The following is a 14,231-nucleotide window of genomic DNA, read 5'->3' on the forward strand; positions in this document are numbered from 1 at the left end:
AGGTGATCTTTCATTGTTCCTGACACACTTCTAATGTGCCTCATCCACGGACTCGAAGACACTCAGCACCAACTCTCAGAAAACTGGCCTTTTATTCATTACCAGGATTTGAGTTCTTGATATCAGCTCATTCCACTTATAAAAACTATAATTCTTGATATCTGTAATTGTATTTACACCATAGGCTGACATTCAAATTCAATTATCAAGAATTGATTTCTTACAAGTAAAAAAAAAAATCATGATTTTTGATTTCAATAATTACTTTGTTACTAGTAAACATATAAATTTCTGATATCGAGAACTCAATTGTCACTAGTTGAAATGTTACTTTATCTGTAAATATATTTCAACATTACATTTGTCATGTTTGATATCTGAAAATGTATTTCTGATATCGATAATTAGAATCATTTTAGATATCTAAAAATTACTGTCTTACTAGTAGCTATCACATTCATGAATATATCAGAAATTAACATTTAATTAACATCAACAAATTATTGATTTCAAAAACTAGTGAAAATGTAATTGTTGATATCAAGAGTGTATATTGTGGGAATGAATTTGCGCAGGTACTCGATGATGAGTCACATGTATAATGGTGACGAGTGAACAAGCACTTTTCGAGCCGATACACAACCGATGTTAGTGCAGTTAAAGGGGCTACGTGTAAGAACGCGCATTGCTAATGTGTAAAGCACTTGTGACGGACCGTAGGTTGTCTATGAAAGTGTGTAAGGACCGGTTGGTGTGTGTGTGTGGCGTTCCAGAGAACCTCTTTCAGTCACAGGAAACTAATGCTTGTACAATGTTCAGGATCCTGTAATCTCAATATATCATGCAAAGAAAAGGGATTCGTTAAAACTATAGTCTCAAATATACTTTATCAAACTATCATAACAGTGCCATTTTAATAACATCTGTAGACATGCTGCGGGAGAAAACATTCACAAGACTATGATCAGATGCGTTCTGTATAATTATTAAAAAAAGCTGAAATTTTGCAGTTTTCGTATCGCTATAACACGGACATTATAAAATGGGCGTGGCAAAATAGTAGAAAGCCTATAAATGCTAAACAAAATCTCCGAACTTCACTAAAATTGGTGGCCATGTGTCATAACTTAGTAAACAAGCATGCAACATTTTATGGAGATCGACTATAGGTGGCACTATAACTGTTAAAAAGCTTAAAAACCAGGTATTTCCTATGGTAAATTGCCTGTATTGGCTGTAAATGGTCTTTTCCCTCTATGATGTCAATGAATCAATGCTTGCCAAATAAAACTTCATGTCTATTTATGCATATGTGCTTAAAGGCCTTAAAGCTGGTGTGCCCAACCCTGCTCCTGCCGATCGACTGTCCTGCACAGTTCATCTCCAACCCTAATCAAACACACCCGAAGCAACCAATCAAGGTCTTCAGGATCTGAAGCAACCAATCAAGGTCTTCAGGATCACTTGAAAATTAAAGGCAGGTGTGTTTGATTAGGGTTGGAGATGAACTGTGCAGGACAGTCGATCGGCAGGAGCAGGGTTGGGCACCCCTGCCTTAAACGCTTGAACCCCGATAAATGCTGCTTGCAGCTTTAATTTTAATTACTTTTCTGTCATTATTAAATAATTTTTTTATAGTTTTCAAACTTTTTACTTCTAAACGAAGGAGGAAAAAGAGCTTCTCCGTGAGAATATGGGGTCCGTGAATCTCGTTCAGTCGGTTGTGTTACGCGTTCACGAGTACGAGTGCTGCAGTTTCACTGAACGGCCACAGGTGTCACTAATAACAAGGGTTCTGAACTCTACACACAGACTGTGCACAGAAACCGATACATCTAAAACTGACTATCTGGCAAAAACAGTCTAAAGGTGCGGAAATATTGCAGAAAGAACGGACAAATCCCACAATAATCGTTTTATTTTTTGGAATTAAAAGATTTATAATCCTAATTGCCATTTTACGAGCAGAACTGTGACTTTCAGTCCTATACAACGAGGCAAAGAAAACCAAGTGAAAGCAGACACAAGTACTTCCAGTTCACAACACACGTTTTATACATCTTTCCAACACTGATCTCTCGTCAGCACGAATCAGGCTGCTTAGAAAATGTTGCTCATATATTTAAAAAAAAGAAAACCAAATCAGCCGTTTGGCGACGAGCTCAGTTAACAATAAAAACTGTGGCGAAGGGAGAGTTTTCTCTACATGGGTTACTAGTTGCAGTGAGAAACTGAGAAAAGGAAATAATGGTTTAACAAAAAAGCTTTTACACCACACATGCTAGCAAAACACATGGGATTTGACTGTTTATTTGTGTTAAATATCAACAGCGCAGTGCAATTTTTTTAATTACTTTTTACGTTTTTTTTTTTTTTTTTGGACCAATCCATAGTGTTAAAGTGTGTCAGGATGCTTCACTTCTCTTCACACCACTGGTTCTCCTTGCGTACCTGCAACACACACACACACACATGCTGGTGAGCGCGAGCGCATTACAGCGCGAGAGAGGGGAAATGAGCTCGTGTGTTTACCTGCGCTTCCTCTTCCTCTGTGAAATCATTTTTGATATTGAACGTCTTTCTGATCTCCTCGGGGGTTTTGCCTTTGATCATGTTCGCGACCGTCTTGCAGGTCACGTCTAGCAGACCTTTGATGTCCAAGTAATTTGCCGCCTAAACAAAAGACAACAGATGAAAGTGACCAAATGAGGCGGCGGCCATCTTGTGGCCAGCAAACGCATGAAGGATTCATGCCAGTTACATTTTAGACACTGGTTTACTGGTATAAACATATCTATGAATCACATGACTAAACGCGCATCATTGTTTTCATATACCTCACTTTTCAGAGTCCCCGCTGGAAAACGTAGAGAAAAAGAGGCGTTTTCTAATGATTACTGTAGCTAAATGACTCGCTCACGTGCTGCCACCTACTGGTGATTTAAAGTCATTTCAATATTCATAATATTTGAACACCCATAGCATTATGTAAATGTAATTGCAGTGTAAACACATCTGAATGCTGCTTCTGCAGTGATGATAGTATTGATATTATCAGCTGTTATTAGCGCTGGGAGATAAAACGGTTCTCCTAGCTATCGCAATTTTTTTTACTCCAGGATCGATTTTAATTCAAATTCAATTGCTTTATTTTGGTCCTTGCTTGTAGACGAGGTTGACAGAAGTTGTCCCAACAAATGTGTCATGATCTATGAGTGTTGAGTAGAGATGGGAATTAATACGATTATATCAATATCAATTCTCTTATCGATTCCTGATAGCACTGCATGGAAAAGCAGTCGTATGCAAAACAAGTGGTTTTATTTGCTTTAAAGCTTACACTTGAGTAAGCAAACTGAATAATAGGATTTAGAAAATAAATAAAAAGCTCTTCTGTAAACACAAGTATACAGGTCAGAAACTCTTCCTCCTAATGTAGAATTAAAACTATTCTCTATAAAAACAGGGATGGAATAGTTATGATGTAGAATATGCCTGTTATTTGTAAGACGCCAGTGATATTCAGCATTACATTAGCCTGTTCAGCGGAGGTTACGGCGCTGCTAGCTTGTACGCAGCGGATCAAAAACACAGCATTCCTGTAATTTAGCATCATGGGTAGATAGAGGTTTAAGCATGTTGCTTGTATTTGCACCCTTACACGAAGTAACAGCCTTGCAGTGATTGCAAACGGCATCATTTTCTTCTCTTTAATCAAATAAAGCCAAGCTTTAGATCGTCTCTTCCTCTCCATGACTCCCTCCTTAGCTCACATCTCTTTGACGTCATTAGTGGTGGGGGAAAATCGATTCCGCTCAGTATCGTGATATTTTGCGCACGCAATTATATCGATACAGTAGCGCAAAGTATCGCAATATTTAATTATAAAATATCCGTTTTACTTTTGGGTTTTCTCAGAGTTCACTCGGATCATTTGCGTATTACATCCACAAGGTGGCGCTTGTTGCGGTGCTCTGTTGTCCTGCATTCAACAGCAAATTCAAATGAAAATGGCTTCACTTTTATAACCGGTTGTACACGACTCTCAGTCTTCTTTCAAATCGAAAGTGTGGGTAAATCTCGGTTTTATGATTATTCTCAGGTTTATGTTCCTCTATTGTATTTAAATAATTGTAAGTTATTTGCTGAGAGCTCACCGTTCATGTGAGAGGTCTCCTATTCAGAGAATAATTACATCCTGTCCTGTGTCCTGAATGTTCAAGAACAAGTTTTCAAGTTTTTGCACTGTGTAGAAGATAATGTTTGCAGAATTAAATGTGACATTTGAAGTGACTTATTTTCATTATTTTTCGCATGCCTTTGAATAATATGGGGGACATGAATCGCAATATGATCGCAGAATCGAATCGCAATACTTGCTGTATCGCAATATGTTAAGAATCAAATAGGGGTGTCACGATTCTCCAAATCCTTGATTCGATTACATTTTCGATTCTAAGGTCACGGTTAGATTCGATTCTCGATTTTTTTTTTAAGCACAGGTTGCTGTTGCTCCTAAAAAGCTGACATCAGTTCATCGCAATCTCACACATCTCTGTTATTATCAGTGAAGCTGACTGCACAATGAATCTTTCATAATATATAGCCTACACTTGTTATAATTAGAGGATTTGCCAGCGTACAGAATTCAGCACTGAACAAAAAGTCCGTTTTGAGCGGTGAGGAGAGTCTATCTTAAATGCTTCTGATTGGTCATTGCGTTCAAGAAATCAACACATATGTCTGTGATTGGCTAAATCGCTCAACGCTGCAAACATGTTATAAATAGAAACTCTGGCCTGTAAATCGTTTCTATTTTGTTTTAATTGTTCTTGTTGCTTTTCTGCAACAGATGAAAAAAATGTATTAGTTTTTATATGTTTTATTCATAGATATTTCTAGTTTGCGGGAGTCCCGCAAATCTTTTTATTCTCCCGCACACACACAGTGAGTGCATTACCGCCCGCGCTCGCACTCGGCCATCGAATCTAGTCCCGCGCCGCACTCTATTGCGTTGGGAGTTTACGTCTATAGATCAAGAGCCCGGCCCGAGGATAGTGACGGGAAATACCGGCCAAGTTCGGGCTCGGGCATCGAATCCAAGTTAGAGGACTCACAGCCTTTCAACACGTGTGTTTTTTTCCCGCGCCGTGATGAGTCGTTCATGAACGATCCGTTCATTGCCTCTGTCACGTGACAAATGAACAAAACACTCGGAAGGTCAAGTATTAATGTTCCCTGTAAATTACTTTTGACTGCATTATAATGATTTCTTAATTCAGAATATGATCAAGATTGCGTAGGTGGATGTGTTCGGGGAATTTGCCTGTTAAAAGTATAACATTTAAAGCCCCTGAAATGACTAGAAAAAAGATTAGTTAATTTTGATGAACGAGAATGAACAATACAGTCAGTAAAACGATCCGAACTTTCCATCACGGGCGCGACATGGGGGCGTGGCAGTATCGACGATTCCATTTTTTATTTCGATTTTTGAGTTTGTGAATTAATTTCGATCGATTTCGATTTAAAATCAAAATCGTGACACCCTTAGAATCGAAATATTGAATCATGGCCCAAATATCGCAATACTATCGAATCGTCCCATTTATGCCGATTCCCACCCCTAGACGTCATGACGCACAGATGCGTAGGCGCTATGGTGCCTGATAAAGGACAAAAGGGACAGTAGTGAGTTCACAGTCTGTATATATGGCTGGGACTCGCTAACGTCGAGGGGATACAATATCGATGGTTCATTAAGCTTAGAACCGGTTCTCAATTCCCATCACTAGTGTTAAGTGACGTAATTCACAAACAGTCTTTTCAACATCATAGTATCATTATTTCTGTGATGCAATAGTTCAAATTATCATAGAAGTACTGGGATAAAAGTTTAAAGTTCAAATATGAACACTGATGTCTGCGGTAGCGATCAAAATCAGCTTTTGATAGAAACTTGGTGCTTAAAACAACGCATATATCGATTACATTGTTTGCGAAAAGTGACTGTTAAAAAAAAATGTATTTTGTTATAGAATTATTTATTCGAGAGAATGTAGTATTGTGTGATGCTTCTGAAATAAAAGTCAGAAAGATCTGATGATTTGTTTTTGTAAATATGACTCATCTTATACATCATGTACAGTCTGTATAAGTGTATGATTTAACTTTTCCCCATTGTCTAGTGTTAAAAAATGTGCAATATTGAATCGCAATACTTGTAGATTCGCAATTCTTAAAAATAAAAACATCGCAATACATTTCGTATCGGCACCCAAGTATCGTGATAGTATTGAATCGGGAGATAGGCGTGTCGTCCCAGCCCTACTGTTACCAATCAAATGAATCAGTGTTTGTTATTAAAGCTGCATGATTAATTGTTAAAACATCGTGGTGTTATTCCTCAATGTGTCCATTAAACCTTTGACGGGTGCGATTACACTAACATCAGATTCAGATCAAGAGAGAGTATAGATATGAAACAGCTTCACAAACACTCTCTAACACACAGGATCATTATTTCTGTCTTACAATCACTCACACTATCACAGAAGTACCTGGCTAAAAGTGTATAGTTCGAGTATAAACACTGATGACTACGTCAGCATTCAAAACATAGAAATCACCTCTTGAAAGAAACTTGACGTTTCAAATAACGATTGTATCGATTACATTTCGCAAGTGGCGACAAGTGACTTAAAAAAATGTTTTTGTCACTAAATCACTCAAGAGATTAGTTCAAAAATGCAATCGGTCTTTATGAGCGACTCATTCAATCATTCACTTTTTTATATTAAATTGAATAAATTAAATTAATATTTTAAATAGACTGCAGCAATTAAACTTTTGTCGGAACCTCTCGTTATGTTATTTTGTTTAGAACAAACCTCATTGGTTCTCACGCATAAGAAATGTAAGTGACCAATGTGCATTCGTTGATCAATGTTTGTGTGCAAGCATGTATGAGCTCATTCACGGTTTATATGTGAACAGAACTCATCAGGTGATCCGGTCTCTTCTGAAGTCTTGGATTACACCGCTTCATTTATATGGATTTATTTTGTGCTTTTTTTTATGAATGTTTTTGAAGAGTTTTGGGTAAATGGACTTTCAATGTTTGCGTTCTGAAGATGAACGAAAGTCTTACGGGTTTGGAACGACACGACGGTGAGTAATTAATGACAGAACTTTCATTTTTGGGTGAACTCTCCCTTTAAAGGGGAACTATGCAGTTTTTTTAGCTTAACTGAACAGCTTTGGAGTTATTGGAATGGCTATATGATTTTCAGGTTGAATGGTGTCCGTCTCTCGCTCTGCGTGAGTGGTATTTACGACAGTAACGTTAAATACAAGTACTCTACAGCGACTCTAGGGGGCGCTGTTTGACTATAATGAAATTCCTGCATAGTGTGCCTTTAAACAAGTGCTTCTCAACTGGTTTTGCTTCATTAAGTGCAGTGTAGGGATGCAACGATTAAAGATTTTGTAAGTACGATTATTGTCTGAGAAATAATCACGATTTAACGATTATCACGATTATTATGCATCAATTAATTTCACAACACTATATGTATAATATCACATGAACACTCAACACTAGATTTTCATGTGTTATTTGCCACAACACAGTACAAAATTATAAAATGACAAACGATAATCAATCTCTTCCTTTGGAATTAAAGAGAAGTGCTTTGTAAACATCCAGCATTTTTCTTTTAAAATAACAAATTAAGTCAATGGCTGCAGGGCTCTTTGATTGAAAAAGATCACAAAATGATTAAGTGTTTAGTTTGTTCTAAATTTATTTTCAACCTGAGGTAGAAAACTTGATAACATGAAAACAATATCTTGTTGGTATTTGACTTAAAAACAAATAAAGGGATAATAAATCCCAATGAAAATAAGATTAAACAAAGTATTTGGCTCTATTGAATTAAATGTAAGCTAAATATTAACTATGTATTTCTTTTAAAAGAAAACAAATATAGTCCACATGTTATCCACTCCAATATTATTGTACTTATTTTAATACTCTTTTTTAAATTATTAATCCAAATTTTACATGTGCCTTTAGAAAATCATCTATTATAATCTCATTATTTTGGTTTGTTTGTTTGAAGTTTAAGTAAAAATTATAGAAAGAAACTGAGAACAACATCTCTCATGTAGTGTTATTAATAACTGAAATGCAGTTAATTGGTAGTCCTAGAAGTCTACACGGCCCTGATCTTATGTTAGTGTTTTACACCGGGCATATTAAAACTACAAAGCCTAACATTTACAGGAGAAAGCAATAGGATATTAAGTTAAATGTTCACTGACTGAAACTCTTGAGACCACGTCACATTCTGTTTTCCACAGACTTGGGTAACCAAAACATTCCGCTGTTTTTTTGTTGTTGTTTTTTTACGTTGCACTGAAAGCTGAAAGTTGCACGCCACGTTCTGCTTTTTCCAAAGCGCTAGGGCGGATGCGCTCCGGAGGCGTCTGTCGTTGCTGTGTTGGTTTTTGTCACTTGACCTAAGGTGCGCTTGCGGCATTTTGAAAAGTAGAGATGTTTTTATCTCGGTGCGGCGCGCACGCGCTTGGAAAAAACGAGCGCGCCGCTTCCCTTATGAGCGCGCATGCCGCACGCTTATTTGAAATAACGAACTTGAGCGCGCAAAAGACGCGATCTGTGAACAGGCCCTTAAGGCGTTTTTTCGGTGGAAATAGAGTGTCGCTGCTAGTCCCCCTGCCATAGTGGTTGACGAGCACGGCATTAAGCTGGTGCACCGCTGGTGTAACCTTGTTTTCGTTTGGTGCAAAAGTTCCGTTCCGTGCAGAACACTCGGTGTAGCATAGTCTTTACGATTAATTAACCGTGACGTTTTAAAGCGCGGTTAATTGTGAAATCCGGTAATCGCTGCATCCCTAGTGCAGTGACACATTTATCTACAATTTCACGCACTGAAGTTGTCCTAAAATCCATTAGTCAGTGAGTTTTACAGACCAGAATGAGTTCGAAGAGAGTGCCCTGGTCTACTTTGAGGAACTCCTGGTCCCACACGGGAATGTCATCCGTTCTTTTCTCTTTATTCTCGTCGTCTTCGGGTGGAGGAGGGTCGTCTTTATGGTGTGTGCACCACTGAATCACCTGTGGACACATCAAACACACCACACGCTCAGTACCATCACATTACACACACACAATCTATAATAAGCTTCTAAATGCTGTGCAAAAGGAAACCTAATAACAGAGAATGGGCAATGAAAAAACACCAGTCACACTGGGCATGAAAATAATGTCACAATGCAAATCAGTGATAGTCATGTGACAAATCAGTGTCAATCTTGTGACAAATGAACTAAAAACTCAGAAGGTAAAGTAAATATTTATGTTCCCTGTAAATTACCTTTGGCTGTATTATGATGATTTCTTAATTCAGGATACGATCAAGATTGTGTTAGAGGACGTGTTCGGGGAATTTGGCTGTTACAAGTATAACATGTAAATACTTAAATAAACGAAATTACTCGAATAAAGATTTGTCCATTTTGATGAACGAGATCAAACGAGAGAGTGATCCGAACTTCCCATCACTAGAACCATGTAAAGGTCTAACTATATTACTATATTAACTAACATAACTATGATGTGAGACAGCATCTACCAGACAAACTTATTTGCATAAGTTTTTTATTTCTATAATAATAAAAGCCAACAGAGCTTTTGCTGCAAAGTGAGCTAATATTACAGACTTTATATAATATCTGTTTTTAACCTAGCCATTATAAATAAGCAATATAATGTTATTTCTTTCATGTATGTTGATTATATGAAAAGTGAACAGCATGAGCAGGTTTTATAGATACCCAGGTCCTTGCTAGGGGAATATTATAGATGCTTGTGTTGTTAAATTGAGCTAATATTTTCCCCTGCAAATAGCAAAGAACATTTATATGTGTTAAATAGGAATACATTGTAATAATGTTAATCTCATGAGCACAGTATGCAACACCTGCTCTTCCTCTCTCATCTCCATCACATTCTCTCCTTCTCGCAGTCTCCTAATCCTTACCTGTATATCTTATCTTCCCAAAGCTTTGATTGATACATTCTTCGTAAACTGACTGTTTCTGTTACTCGTTTAGTTACTCGAAGGCCAGACTCGCACTATGACCGTTAACTGAAAGCGTGTCGTCGCGCTCGGCTTTGACTTTCTTTCATATCGCCTGGGAAAACTAGCGAGAGTTGCGACGGCGTCGCTCTTTATTTGGGCGCACTTTACGCGCATCTACATTTAAAATAACGAACGTGTGCGCAAATGTGTGAACGGCCCCTAAAGCAGCTCAAAATATGAAGTCGGTTATCGTGGCGATACGCATTGCAGCACCAAAGTAGAGTTAACATTAGGCAATTATTTCACAACCTTCATTATATGCACTTATCCTGATCTCGGGGACCTCAATGGTGGGCACTGGGCATGAGTAAGATAGGATCATATATCAGCAGACATAGGCTATAGCCTACTCCATATGTCTCCCGATATATGACCCTATTACATATAGCCGTTACAGTGTTATAAATTCAGACTTTCATGATATATATATAAAAAAAAACCATATTAGAATAACTTTTAAAATGGAGAGAACACGGAGTAGTTTTTCCGTGAGCGGTTATGGAAAACCCGGAGTGGATCAGGCGTTTGAGAGAGGAACATGCTTTCGCTCTGCTCCACTCCAGGCTTTATCACATCGCCCTCAGCAGGGTGAATACACCAAGTCCTTCCTTAATAAAAGACCTATTCAGACTCAAATTAAGACATTTATTACACTATTTGAGAAATTTAAGCATTTACGGCCTTAAAATTATGAAAAGTGAATTTAAGACATAAGGTCAGGGGTGAACCCTGATATTGACGGAAATCCGGCTAGACTCTCTTCAATTAACAGAAATCCTTCGCAGCGACGGAGAACTTTAATCCCTGTGTATATATATATATATATATATATATATATACACACACACACACCTTTAGTCGTCAATATTCATTAACAACGATGGTACTTCAAGGAACAGACACCCTAGTGCAAATTATTTCCATACGTTCAGATTCATTCACCATTACTGTGGGTTACACTTTTTTAAGATGTCATTGTCACAGTGTAATTATATATTTAAGTACTGAGAAATATTCATTAACAACATGTACATACTATAGGGTTAGGGTGGGATTTGGTTGAGGGTTAGTTGCATGTATTTATGCATAATTTACTGTTATTACTATGTTAAAGTACATGTAACAAGGACACTGTAGAATTAAGTGTTACCGTACTGTGTGGTAAAATATGATCTAGACACGTTTCGGGAGGCTGGATATTTACCCTCGTGATATAAAATTAAATTAAGCATGAAATTAATGTAAAAGTTTGACCTTCTTCAGGATGGCTGCGTTTACATTGGGCAGAGGAACCGGATCATCATCTCCTTCGTCGTCCATTCCCAGATCTGAGCAGAAGACAGCAGAGATTACAACACACTTCAGATATCATATTCACAACACACACACACCAACATGCTTCCTATATAGCACAACATCTCAGCTCATCTTGCCTTCAAGCATGGTTTTGATAGTCACAGACTGCTTGGCGATTTCAACATCCACCTCAAACATCTCTCCATCAGAGCTCTGCAGTTTAATAGTCGGCATCTGCATGAATAAAACACAATTAACGTTACAGTCAGGTTATTAAAGAATAGGAATGTCAGTCAGAAGCTAATGACTCATGCTAGCTGTATTAGCTCACATTCACCAGCACTCAGACCTCTACTACTCATGTATAAAGCGTAACATTTTTAATATGAAGACTATCGCTGTCACATATTGTATTAATCAAAGTAAGAATCAGAAAGCATCACAGCAACATAAAGCACAGGCTGTTTGTGATGCCAAGCTAACGTTAGCAGCGCGGCTACGGGCCTCTCATAGCAACCGCTGTATTCATCACGTCAACCGGTTTAAAACATCATAATTTCACACAAAAATACATTCACAGCGTCACTTCACTGACGAAATACACCACGACACGTTAATATGGCTGATTTGTGCCGTTCTTACCGTGACTGTGAGAGCGATGAAGATATGAACCCGAACGTCAACAAGGCCTCAATGAGACTGAGAATCAGCGTGCGCGCGGGCGCGTGTGTGTGACTAATGCACGAGCACGCGCAGTGGACCACGGGAACTACAGTCATAGTCAAAGTATTGCAGTGACAAACATTTTTTGTTTCGTAAAGGTTGATGCTTCAGTTGTTCATTCACATTGTTTCTAGATTGTTGTGCAGAGTGATCAGATGCATTTTAAATAATTGCAAAAGAAGCTGTATTGGCCCTCCCAAAAAATAAGTTTATCACAAAAACACAAATTTCACTGTTTTTGTTGTTGTTTTGTTTTCTGCCCCGGGCACAAAATGACCAGGTAACACGATTTTACAAATCATGGGCCATATGTATAAAACTTTTTTATTGATAAAAAAACAGCAAAGTCTCAGACTGACGTGTTGTGAACTGAGGACTACAATGATGTCAACTCAAAATGGCCGCCCTCAACCTCTGAATCAACAGTGAGCCTGGAATAAAATCATTTATTTACATAAACATTTATTTTAATATTTAAATTTGTTTAAAAATTTGCTTTGCATTGTGCAAAGGAATAAGTAGGGTAAAACGAGGTTAAAGGGTAAAAGGCTTCTTAGATTGTATTCTCCTCTAAACCACTAGAATAGATGCACAAAAACTTGCAGCACTTTCATAAACATCCGCTTTTCAAGATGCATGTGGAAATTTATTCAATAAAATTAAAAAATGTTACAATTTAACATTGTTTGTGCACATTTCTCATTTCCAAAAACTGTATACACATTTACAACTGTAACTATTTATACAATTTTATCTTTTTACACTTTTTATCCAGCTTTTAATGTTGTTTATATGTCTATGTGGTGTTTTTAATATGCTTTAAGACAAAGCATGTGTAAATTCATAAGTCGACAGCATTGCTGAGTATTTTCTGCTTAAAACTGCAGTGAACCAAAGACAGTCTCAAAAACACGGTTTGAAATCGCTGGTGTTTCTGACGTCACAAACTGCCTTGTAACCAATCAGATCAACGTGTGATCGTCAACGAGTGGATCTCTGAGCTGAGTGAGTGAGTGGAGGCGGGGCTCATTTGCATATAGAACCGCGAATACAAAATGATGCAAGGGTGACGATTTACATTCAAGATATTTTAAGACATAGACATTTTTCCAAGGAAACCCGTTTAAATATGTCATTTTGGTGATCAAAGATTAAAAGCTAAAATGATTGACCACAGGGGGACTTTAAAAGCATCTGTAAACAGGGCCTTTTTTGTTTTGTTTTTTGGTCTAATAAGGTGAAAACCTTTATTCTGACTCATAATTCAATAAATAAATGCAAAGGTCTCTGGAGGTTTAAAAAATTGATAAAGTGACGTTTTGGACACGTGATGAGTCTTCTGACGAGGACGTCTTCGGCTTGAGATTCTGTTAAGAAAACTAAAACAAAACAAAAAACCAAGACATTCTGTCAGAATGTAATGTTGTGAGGCACGAAACACACCGATCTCTCTTCATTACCCACCGCTGGACTGTGCAAAATCCCCAGTGTTAAATGAACTCTCCTGGTGTACATATGGCAACACGGATTTGTCCACGGATCTATATGTACACCAGGAGAGTTCATTTAACACTGGGGATTTTGCTTAAATTCCTAACCGATTTTGAAATCTGGTTGCACCACACACTTAAGGAGAATCTTTGCAGATTTTCTTACCTCAAATCTTAAACATGCTCACACTACAAGATTTGAAAATCGTGGCGCATCACACACTACAAAATGTTAATAAGAATGTTAATCAGCTTCAGCGTTGCCTTGCCCATGCGCCGGAATGGGCAGCTGACCTTATATAGTGGAGCTCAAAGTTAAAATTAAATGTTAAAATAATTAACAGCTTGTTTCATTAGATATATATTAGAATGAATCCGAATTTCTTTGTTAATTCAACGGAAATGTATGACTCACTCAAAGGCAGTCTCTTGCCGCCACCTAGTGGCCTAACTGTGTAACTGGACTGAGTGACAGCCAGTCTATAACACGCAGAGACGAGCAATGCCGATACTGGTGAAATATCAGCAGAAAGCCTCTCGTTTGGTGAGATTACAG

General features: G+C 37.7%; 1 protein-coding gene across 1 annotated transcript; it reads right to left on the bottom strand.

Annotated features, from left to right (window-relative positions):
- Positions 1-1,900: 1,900 nt before the first annotated feature.
- Positions 1,901-12,216, bottom strand: skp1 (S-phase kinase-associated protein 1). The gene is made up of 6 exons (XM_077224876.1): positions 12,105-12,216; positions 11,600-11,696; positions 11,421-11,494; positions 8,996-9,139; positions 2,533-2,673; positions 1,901-2,451 (listed from the first exon to the last, which is right to left on the bottom strand). Exons 2-6 carry the CDS (start codon positions 11,694-11,696, stop codon positions 2,416-2,418), a joined length of 492 nt encoding a protein of 163 aa, XP_077080991.1. The 5' UTR covers positions 12,105-12,216; the 3' UTR covers positions 1,901-2,415.
- Positions 12,217-14,231: the final 2,015 nt, after the last annotated feature.

This window comes from Siphateles boraxobius, unplaced genomic scaffold (genome assembly GCF_051911475.1).
Source record: "Siphateles boraxobius isolate OS27281-9 unplaced genomic scaffold, OSU_SipBor_1 92, whole genome shotgun sequence".
Lineage (NCBI taxonomy): Eukaryota > Metazoa > Chordata > Actinopteri > Cypriniformes > Leuciscidae > Siphateles > Siphateles boraxobius.

Coding starts and splice junctions, on each gene's coding strand:
- skp1 (XM_077224876.1), bottom strand. CDS start 11,696: ATGCCGACTATTAAACTGCAGAGCTCTGATGGAGAGATGTTTGAGGTG. Junction 11,495..11,599: donor TATCAAAACCATGCTTGAAG/GCAAGATGAGCT, acceptor TCTTCTGCTCAG/ATCTGGGAATGGACGACGAA. Junction 9,140..11,420: donor ACGCAGCCATCCTGAAGAAG/GTCAAACTTTTA, acceptor ATGTGTCCACAG/GTGATTCAGTGGTGCACACA.